Genomic DNA, 11,103 nt, shown 5'->3' with positions numbered 1-11,103 from the left:
GTTTTTAAGTCTTTTGCTGATGAGAGCGAAGTAAGACTTAAAAGGAATCGAATCGGAAGTGGAATACAGTAAAAGGAGAATTTCAAAGCCAAAAGAAAAGAAAAAGTTCAAATACACACGCATTAAATACTCTCCCCAAACCCAGCCCCAGTCGCTGTTTATCTTTTCTTTTTGGTTTTTATATATATGTGCGTACTTGTTGCACATAGTAGCAAAAAAGGTTCTTTTCATATAGTTACCAGTACTTGTTTCTACCGGTACTCCTCCTAGTCCTCCTGCATTAAGAAGAGTTGCAGGAGCTAATAGCCTCCGCTGCTGCTGCTGCTGTTTCTTTCTGGGACTTTTTGCTGCTTTTGAGGACTCTCTCTAGCCGCCTTTGTGTTTCGGCCGCGCGCTCCAGAAAATTTTGCAAGACGCTTTTTGCTGTTTCAGCAGCATTTAAGTTGGCTCCGCGGATTCTCAGATTTTCTTTTTGAAGTTTTCAATTATTTCTGGAAGAGCATTTAAGTCTTTCTCAGCCTTTTATTTATTGTCTTCCTTGTAACCTACTAGTAGTATACTTTACCACTCTAGTACACTATTATTCTAGCCAGTTCCTGGAAAGGAGGATTCCTAAACCAGCCACTAGTGTTTTTTTTCCCGGGCTTCAAGTGTTTTCTTTGCATCAGTAAATAAAGTAGTACTCTTATCTCATTTGCACACAAGTAAATTCTTGCTGCTGCACCTCTCCCGGCCGGCGGGCAAATAAAAAAAAAAGGAAAAACCACAGAAGGAGAGGTCAAAAACTGGCACGTACCCAATCCACGGAGCCTTTCTCTAAGATCTGGGTTCCAGAAAGAGACATCTCAAGACAAGGTATATCAGAAAAAGTGGAAAAAAAATGGTGACCTCCGTCCCTTTTCGTTTTTGGGTTTATTGGAATTGGTTAGGAGGAGGGGTGGGCTAGGGGGCTTTGTAATTTGGATCTGGGGAATTTTTTGGCTTTCGTTTTCTGGGGAAGAGGATTGGGTAGCTGGGTTTAGTGTGTAGTGGTAGTAGGATTTGTATTCTTTTGTCTCATTGAGTGTCCCTTTTTATGTTTCAGATCTGCCAGAATATTAGTACACGCTTCTCTTTTTAGGGGAAATCGAAGGCAAAATGTTGCCTCAGAAGCAAGCAGAGGAAGCAATTGTCTCCAACTTCAACGAGGCCGACCCCGAAGGCAAAGAGGAACAACAACCCATAGAGGATGACCAATCCATTTTTAACGTAAAGAACCTTCTCTGGCACGGTGGCTCCGCTTGGGATGCTTGGTTCAGCTGTTCTTCAAATCAAGTACGCCCCGCACACTCCTTTTTTTTTTTTTAATTTCTATATCCACTCACTCTTTAGTAGTAATTCAAAGTAGCATGTGAAATCAAAACTATACTACTCCGTATACTTGTTGTTGATATGGGTTTTTCAAAAACCGCCGAGTGTAACACCAGTGCTCTATCTATATTAACAGGTGGCACAAGTGCTGCTGACTCTGCCGTATTCTTTCTCTCAATTGGGCATGCTATCAGGCGTAATTCTGCAAATATTCTACGGTCTGGTTGGTAGCTGGACAGCATACCTCATTAGTGTGCTGTATGTGGAATATCGTAGCCGCAAGGAGAAAGAAGGCGTGAGCTTCAAAAACCATGTCATTCAGGTTCCGGCTACTTTCTTCTTAACGATTACTGATTTGATTCACCAACAGAAGAAAATAATTAGTAGTAGTAGTAGTAACCGGTTTTCTCATCTGGTGCTGCTCCTGCAGTGGTATGAAGTCCTTGATGGGTTACTGGGTCCTTACTGGAAAGCAGCGGGCCTAGCCTTCAACTGTACTTTCCTCCTGTTTGGATCTGTCATACAGCTGATAGCCTGTGCAAGGTAGTAAATTAAGTCAGATTTTACCATATGTATGCTACTTGCTGTCTGGACTGGATATCATATCATTAACACCCTTCAGAAGAAAAAAAGAAAAAAACTGTGGACTGGGTTTAATCCAATCTTGCTGACCGTTTTGGTGGTTTTTTTTTTTTTTTTTTTTTTTAAATTGGGTGCGCAGTAATATATACTACATCAACGACCGACTGGACAAGAGGACGTGGACGTACATATTTGGAGCATGCTGTGCCACCACTGTATTCATTCCCTCGTTCCATAACTACCGGATTTGGTCGTTTCTGGGACTAGGGATGACCACGTATACCGCATGGTACCTGACCATAGCAGCCCTTGTTAATGGCCAGGTACTCTGCTACCTCTATATAGCTGCTGCCACCCTACATCCTGCTTCTATTCATATTTCATAAGCAATAATAATTCGTGTTACATGGAAGGTTTCGGCCTCATACCCGCCCGGGTTTTGGTTGTTTTGGGCAGGTTGATGGCGTGCAACACTCGGCTCCAACAAAGCTAGTGCTGTACTTCACCGGTGCCACCAATATCCTGTACACCTTCGGCGGACATGCTGTCACTGTGTAAGCCTCTCCTTTCTAGACTATTTTTTCCCCCCCTTTCTTTTGCTTATCAGCTCATCCGCGCATAGTAGTTAGTAGTACTTTTCCATATATTATTTAATTATTCTGTCCGTTCTTCTTCTTCTTCTCTTGTTCCTACGCGGCTTCTCTTTGCAGCTTTTTGCCGGCCACCTTGGGCTTTGAGACTACAGACAGAATAATGGCAGCCACTTTTTCCTTGTTCGCTAAATAGTGAACAGCAATAACGTTTCCCCTTCATTTTCCCATTCACGCAAAATAGACCCATAGATTAATACTCTACCGTCCTTTATCTCCAATATCAATTCTGATCTTCCTGTCTGCTCGGATTTTCACTGGTGCTCTTAGAAGCTAGGGCATTTTAGTAATTGGCGTCTTCTACCCCGAAATAATACGGTACAACTAAAGCTGCTGGTTTTTTATTTGTTCTTTTTTGGCATTTTAAAGAAACATTTCAAAGTAGAATAAAGTGAATTATAATGATCACAATCTTCAAGTACGTTGAACTGTCATTCGACTGATTCTCAGCTTTTTGTGTTTTTATTCTCCTCGGCTTTTATTATTGCTCTCTCAATTTATTAGGTAGGTTAGTTACCAAATCAGATGTTGTGGGTTTCTTCTCGCAAGGAAAACGATGGAAATTCGACAAAATCTGACCTGATCATTGAAAACGTTTAATTACAGAGAAATCATGCATGCAATGTGGAAGCCCCAGAAGTTCAAGTACATTTACTTGCTGGCCACCCTTTACGTGTTCACTTTGACCCTTCCGTCAGCTTCTGCCGTCTACTGGGCATTCGGCGATCAGCTCCTCAACCATTCGAATGCTTTCTCCCTCCTTCCCAAGTCAGGCTGGCGTGATAGCGCAGTCATCCTCATGCTCATCCATCAGGTTAGCAGCTTCCCCTCGTCTCGTTCTCTGCTAGATTACATACCCAACGTTTTTTTTTTTTTTAAAAAAAAAAAAGAAGAAGAGTTCTGAGGTTAATTCTAATCTTTTATGTGGAAAAAAAAATGAATAAATGAACGCAGTTTATCACATTCGGGTTCGCGTGTACACCGTTATACTTCGTGTGGGAGAAGGTGATAGGGATGCATGACACCAGGAGCATTTGTTTGAGGGCACTCGCAAGGTTGCCGGTGGTAATACCGATATGGTTCTTGGCCATCATCTTCCCATTCTTCGGGCCCATTAACTCCGCCGTTGGGGCACTTTTGGTTAGTTTCACCGTCTACATCATCCCGTCTTTAGCACACATGCTTACTTACAGGAAGGCCTCTGCCCGGCAGGTAGAATTTCTCTCTTTAAAGAAAAAAAAATTCTATATATATATATATATATATATATGTATGTATATGTACATGCCTTGTTATTATTTGACATAGTCCTATACCTGCACTTGTTGCTCCTTACAAATTTTAATTTACCGTTGACCTCTTTTCTGTTACTTAGCAATTACTGCTTCCTATCTTTATATATATATATAGGCAGGGTACCCTACCCTTGTGTATGCGCCAGGAAAATTGTTCTTGGTTAATAAAAAGAAAAAGTCAACTTAAAAAAATGTCCTTGGATGCTGCCTCTCTTTTTTAACTCGAGTATTTGTTTGTTTACGAGGGAAAAGGTGGTGGGGGGTGTTTTTGGTCATTCGACTGGAGAAGGGTGCGGGGTCCTACTCCCGGTTTTGATGGGGAATCCCATTATTGGCAAGTGGGAATAGTAGTAGTTACTGATGTGGTACTAGGGGATGATGATGATGATCATGGGTGGACCGTGGAGAGAGGGAGGAGAAAGCTACAAGGATGGCATTTAAGGCTTTGATTTGGAAATATTTGGTGCCAGCCGGGACGCGGGATAGGTGGCTGGTCCTTTTCATTTAGTTATATGCTACAGTCCTGTGTTGCATTATGTCCGAATGAGATCAGCTGAGCTGGCTCATTTGTTGACTCTTTTCTTGCTACACTCCACCACCGGGATTTTGGACCTTTTCTCTTTTTCCTTTCGTTTTCTTTTTTTTAATTATATATTTTCCCACCAGCCTGTTTACTCAGTTGTCCCCTTTTCTCCCCGGTGATAGTAGAGATTACATAATAATACAGGCAGAAGGCGTTAATTAGTAGTGTAAATGAAAGCATTATTGTGAATGGCTCTTTACGCATTTTTTTTTTTTTTGGGATATAATTGCAGAACGCGGCCGAGAAGCCTCCGTTCTTTCTGCCAAGTTGGACGGCCATGTATGCGATGAACACCTTCGTGGTAGTTTGGGTATTCGTACTCGGGTTCGGGTTCGGAGGTTGGGCCAGCGTGACCAACTTTGTGAGGCAAGTGGACACATTTGGGCTCTTTGCCAAGTGCTACCAGTGCAAGCCTCCTCCGCCAACAGCGGCGCACCAGCCTGCAATTGCCCCGCCGCATCACTGAGTCCGACGAATCGACCACGTCTCTTTGCCTCGCCATCGCCGATTGAGGGAGAATTCAGTCATCGAAGGTCAAGTGCGTGCCTTTTTCTGGCCAGCCCTCTTATATAAATTCTGTATCATACCACCCCGGGGAGGGGGGGGGGGAGGCAGAGCAATATAATATTTACCCCGCCCCCCATAATGGCTTGTGCTTTCTTTTCTTTTCTTTTCCTAATATATATATATATATTTTAATGGTTTGGTAGTAGATTAAAACAGTGTGTTGAAATGTTGATGATTCCTTTGCTACAAAAGCATAGGCTAATTAATTCCAATTATGGTAGTGTTCATCTTATATTTATTTTTGATTTGATGGTCTTCATCCACTTTTGTTGGAGTAGAATACGTTGCACCATCCTTGTTGGATGTAGGTTGGTTGCAATGTCATTTCATTATATTACTTACTTGGTTTCATGTTTCCGAACGATATATTATAGTATTTAATTTTTTGTTGCATCTTTTTTTTTTTTTTTAAGAAAAAGAAAAAGGCATACCATACTAAATTACTCTTAATTAAGGTGAGGGGAGGAGGAGGATGGAGCCGGGAGTGGGGAATGAGTTAATTAAATGCAATGTGGGCTTTGATCTTTAAAGTTGGATGTAGACATATCCTAATAAATCCCTGCCTTTTGACCTAGCTAGATTCTCAATGTGGGGCAGCGTGGGCCGTGGACCCGAAACCCGCTCACATGGGCTGCACGTTGATCTTCAACCCCCTTGTCACGTGCTGTTCGTTGCCGCTGCTGTATTCCTTCTTTCTTTCTTTCTTTCTTTTTTTTTTTTGTTTTTTTTGTTATAAATAAATTCAAAAGCTTGACCCAAACCAAAGCTTCTTAGTTGCATCGCATCGTACTTACGTCATACATGTAGCGGGGCGGGCCGGGTCGGGTCTACACGCCCGCATATGATGCATGTACGTACCTCCCTCCGCCTCTTTCAGTCTTGATTAATTATCTCCTCCATTCTCTTTTTTTTTTTTTTATTTATCTTTTTAAGTAAACATAGATATATATGTAGTGTCGTCAGATTTCCAGGTTTAAGGCGTCGTCTTGCTGTCGCCACACAGTCACTTACCATTTTCAAAATTAATCTTCTTCTTAATTTTGAAGGTTGCTGACAGACTTGAAGGTGGTTAGGTACATGTACTTTTGACCATCCATCAAACACGTTGTTATTGTTCAGCGAGCATTGCAGAATTATTGTATACTAGTATCTAGTATTAAGTACTAGAGGTGCTTTGAACTGTGCAAAGCACGGTTTGGGCCCCTTAGAAATTTAGTCGAATGCGGACAAGGGGCAGAGACGGTCATTCTGATTATCGTCCCAGAACAGTCAACGGCCAGATTTTGACCAAAAAAAAAATGTGCGATCCCAATTACAAATTGTACATCGATTTTTACAACGTGTGTGGGGCCCCTAAATTTGTGTACTAAAGTTACACGTTGTGCAAACAAAGTTACGCCGTGTGCAATCAAAATTATGCGCTACGTAAAATGACCAAAATGCCTGCTGTCCATCGAATGCATAGCATCAAATTATTTTGACACATGCTGAATGAATAGAAATATAAGAGAAAAATTGAGCATCAGAGCAATTAAATTTAACAAATATTATTTGAACTCTTATTTTTGTTAATCATACTTCAGCTATTATTTTTATCGTATAGTTTTTGTTTATTGTAGGAACACAATTAACACAATATGAAGTATAAATAAAACTTCTCTCAAAATTTGTTGTGAAGAGAAATTCCATCTATGAAGTCAACCTCCCTATTTATTGTGATTCGAATAAAGATATTTGAACCACTATTATGATGATACTAAAAAAGGAGAGAAACTTAATACACTATAAATGCATTGGTGTATTAGTAGTAGTATAGTTTTAGTTAAAACTAAATCAAAAGCAGTCATAATACTTTTAGTACTTTAATAATGATAAAAAGTTTAGAAAGCAATTAAAACATGGCACAATCTTCAACATCAATATAACTTACTATAAACTTTCATATTTTTCTTTCTTTTGATAGAAGAATCCAGTTCATCTATTTAAAATTTTATCTAAAGGTGACAACATTATCCTGCAGCTCCTGAATATAAATAGTAAGGTTAGATAAAAATATGAATTGCCATTTTTCCCGGTCTACATATACAAATTAGAATGGAACTATATTTTTTTATTGCAAAAACATCTTTCTAATCAAAATTGAAATTTCTAACAATTTTTTGTCAAGCCGCACTCTAGGCCGAAAGTCTCAATTGTGACTTCTACCACCGACTGCAATCCTTGTATACCAACCCAATACATACTACAACACTTGAGTAATTAAAAAACAAACAAAAATTAACTTTAGTTTAAATATATATACAAAATCTTATTGGATCCTTCAATTAAATTTAATAGGCCATAAAATAATTGCAAAAAGAAAGAAATAGAGAAAAACGGAGGTACAAGAATGCCTAACTAGATTTATTTTGGTAGAAACATCACATGATATATTTTTCTCCTAAACAGATACACAAAATTATAGATAATTACAAAATGTAACAAAAAAAACAAAGAAAAAGAGACAAAATGTGAAGTAAGAAATCAAATCATAGGAAAAGAAAATAAAAGAATGAATTTTTGTTCTATTATTCATAGAAAATGATCATTGGTATAAAATGAATTCTAATTTTTTTACATGTTTTAATATTTTACCTTTTATCCATGAAGAACTACCAAAAAAACATCATCCTATAAATTTAACAAACAAAATGCCAGTTGACTATAACATTATGATAAAAAAATAGAGCAAACATGAGAGATTAGAGATGAAGAAAAAAGGAAGAAAAGAAAATGTAAAATGGGATAAAAAATAATAAATAATTTTTTTGTTAAGTAGTTATCATCTTGACAAAAAAAAAAGGGAACATGGCAACAATCTTAGTTAGATTAGTTTTAAAAAATAAAAAAAAGTGAGGGATGACAGTAGTCACTGCAAGAAGAAAAAGAAGAGATGGAATTGATTTTCTCAAGGAGAAAAAATATTTTAATCCTTTAGCCCAATTGAATCAAAAAAGGAAAGGAAAAATTTAGGTAAAATAATCAAAGGTCCACTTGTCAAAAATATATACAATACATGTGTCAAAAAGATGGTTAACTACAGTAACTTGGCTTTCTTTTTATATACACGGTAGATAGTATAATATGCAAGTGATGCGACAGCCAAGAACGCAGTCTGAGCTGAGCTGCTACAAACCGAGCTGGTTGGGAGCCACCGAGCTGAGAAGGGGAGGCCGAGCAGAATATCCTGCAAAGAAAGAACAACGGCAGGGCTAGAGTTCCCGGAATTGGTCAGACGGTCAAGTCAGTAGAGCTTATGAGTAGGGGAACAGTAGAGAGTACTGTAGATAGCGTACCTTGTATTGTCGTGTGGTGCAATATTTATAGGCTTCAGGATAGTGGTTTCCATATAGGCGTACGAGTCTCCTTAGGGTTCGGAGTCCTTCTAAGATTTTGTATGTCAACCCCTAAAGGTTCGGAGGCGACGGCCCACTTGACCCACTCTATGGAGAGGCGACGGCCATGGCCGAGCTAACCTCCCTCTATTCTGGGTTGAGGTGTCCGAGCTGTGGGATCTCTATTGCCGACCTGACACGTGTCACGCGTGGATTGGTCCCACTACAGCAAGCAATCGTTTGAGTGAAGTGGGAGTGGGGTTCCAATTTTATTACTACTACTTACTAATATATATATATAGCATTACACCACGATTTGACGATGGGCTTCCACCAGAAAATAAAATTACTACTCTCCTCTCTATGGTTTAAAAATTTCATGTCACTAATGTTAAATCTGTTGGAAGAATTAACTTTTTTTTTTTTGCTTTTTTTGAGGGAGGAGGGGAGTGGGGATCTTGCAGAGTAGGGGGAATGAATAATAAGCACTGTCATATCATCATTACAATGATTTGCATGTGAGGATTATATAATAAGAGAATACTGCCACAAATCAATAATCATATAGCTAGGTAGCAATGGAGTACACGCATCAGCATGTGCGAGACCTCGATCCCCAGAGAATGCCATGTTATGATGCTAGTAATGTCGTGGTGCACTGCAAGGAAGGAAGGAGATCTGAACTAGAAAATTTTACATTCAACTTGTATTTTACGTCCATCCGTCCTCTCACAAATTAACCTAACTTGTATTTGCATCCTCTCTTATTACGCTAAATCCACTCGCCGGAGACACCTTCTACCTTCTGTTCTGCACATTCTAGATGCATCGGAGGAGGTCATCATTCCTCATTTATTTGACTTTTAAAGTCTGCACAATTCAGATTGTCAGCGGTGGCAGTTAACCGTAGAAAAAGTTCGTACTAGTAGTAACTAAAAAAACCACTCATCAATAATAATAATAATGTATCCAAACAAACCCATTAATATTAATACCAAGTGACGGTGGTGGGACGCCAGATCGAAGATTAAGAACAAGGGGTCAGTCAAATCATACTTACTTGACCTTCTTCTTTTTCTTTAACTTTGGGGTCGCATCTTGATTTTTCCGTTTCACATTAAATTGTTAAGAAAAAAGGTCGTAGTAAAAAAACTGACCACATTTTAATGCAATGCAATGCAATGAAGAAAAAGAAATTTGCAATCAAGAAAAGCAACGGGTGCAATCATCACATGCTACCTTACCTAAGCTTCTGATGAGATCAGACCTGAACTCGAACTCTGAATCGGCACTCCAATATCTTGGTTTTGCCCATTTTGTAGGCTGAAAAAGGAAATTGGTTTTCACATTTTGGGAGCTTTTCCTCCAAAAAAAAAGTGTCTTTTTTTTTGGGAGTTTTTCGCGGACGGGACGAATTTTGGGCTGAGATTCATGTTTATTAACGGGCGTAAGTTTATTAGGATCCAAATTTTGTTGTGAGGTGTCTGACAAGTCTGCCATTGGGCTTGTCGGCATTTATTGTGATTGGACTGCAGGGCATATGGGCAGTCCGTTGTCCACATCCGGTGATGTTTGCACAGCTAAGAGATAGCGCTGCTGCAAACCGACTGATGACATCTTTCAGGATGGTTAACATCCATGAGCTTGTTACAACGGCTTTAGCTGGGCAAGTGGTGGAGATTATGTGTCCATGTTTGGATTTAAGCCCAAGAAAAGAGGCGAAAAGATCAGCTTGAGTCTGGTGAAATGGAAATTCTTACCAATGATTAATTTGTTGCAGAGTGTACAGGTGGGAGTCTGGATGGACAGTTTGATTTCATTACCGAGAATTGGACTCTCATGTTTAGAGTGATACCGCGAGTCGAGTTCGAGTAGCACCCTACTCGAGTTCGAACGAGTATATAAATTTCAGTTCGAATTCGACTCGATATAATAGAAATCAAATTCGAACTTGACTCGTTTGAACTCGAGTAAATTGCAAGCCTTATCAAACTCGAATACTCAAATTCAAACTCGAGTTTTTGTTTTCTTGTTTTTAATTTTTTACATTTTAAATTTTATTAGATTACCATTTTGCTATCCATCACTTTTTTTTTTTACTAATCATTACTTCATTTAAATTTATTAAAATATAAACCCCATAATATTTATTTCATAATTAATATATATATTATATAAATACTCGATTAAACTCGTTGAGTACTCGAGTATTTACGTCTGATGCTCGAACTCGACTCGTTACAATTAACTTGAGTTTGAACTCGATTTGACTGAGATTGGGCCAAACTTTTGACCAATCCACTCGCAAACTACTCACGAGCCGCTTCACTTGATAACTCCCCCAGTCATGTTCCAACTTGTCTCCTATGCATGGAATGCCGATGACCATGGTTATGATGCGAACAAAATGCCGCAGGACATCAGAGGCCTATACTCGATTGAAGAAGAAAAACAGGAATGAAGATACCAGATATTCATTTTTTATTGTTTCGTCTTTTTGGGTACCGCAATATGGTAATGGTAGGAAGTCTGAAAAGATTCTACTGCCTTTCTTTTGTACTACACCCATATCCGCTTGAAATGCTGTTCTCTGGGATTCTGTTTTTGTATACCCTGAATATGCAATGAATAATATTACGTTAAAATAAATGTATGTCTCGAAGTTTTCAAAAATTAATATAGTACTTGAACACTTAGATACA

At 38.9% G+C, this 11,103-nt stretch overlaps 1 protein-coding gene across 1 annotated transcript; it reads left to right on the top strand.

Annotated features, from left to right (window-relative positions):
* Nucleotides 1–716: 716 nt before the first annotated feature.
* On the top strand, nt 717–5,259 carry LOC113693799 (auxin transporter-like protein 2). Its single transcript, XM_027212494.2, has 9 exons — nt 717–855; nt 1,085–1,314; nt 1,487–1,672; nt 1,781–1,893; nt 2,072–2,255; nt 2,389–2,486; nt 3,189–3,396; nt 3,537–3,794; nt 4,693–5,259. The coding sequence occupies exons 2-9, from the start codon at nt 1,138–1,140 to the stop codon at nt 4,924–4,926; spliced, it is 1,458 nt and encodes a 485-aa protein (XP_027068295.1). The 5' UTR covers nt 717–855; nt 1,085–1,137; the 3' UTR covers nt 4,927–5,259.
* Nucleotides 5,260–11,103: the final 5,844 nt, after the last annotated feature.

This window comes from Coffea arabica, chromosome 6c, assembly GCF_036785885.1.
Source record: "Coffea arabica cultivar ET-39 chromosome 6c, Coffea Arabica ET-39 HiFi, whole genome shotgun sequence".
Classification (NCBI taxonomy): Eukaryota; Viridiplantae; Streptophyta; class Magnoliopsida; order Gentianales; family Rubiaceae; genus Coffea; species Coffea arabica.
Note: the sequence above shows the minus strand (reverse complement) of the source record. Positions and strands in the feature narration are given on the sequence as shown.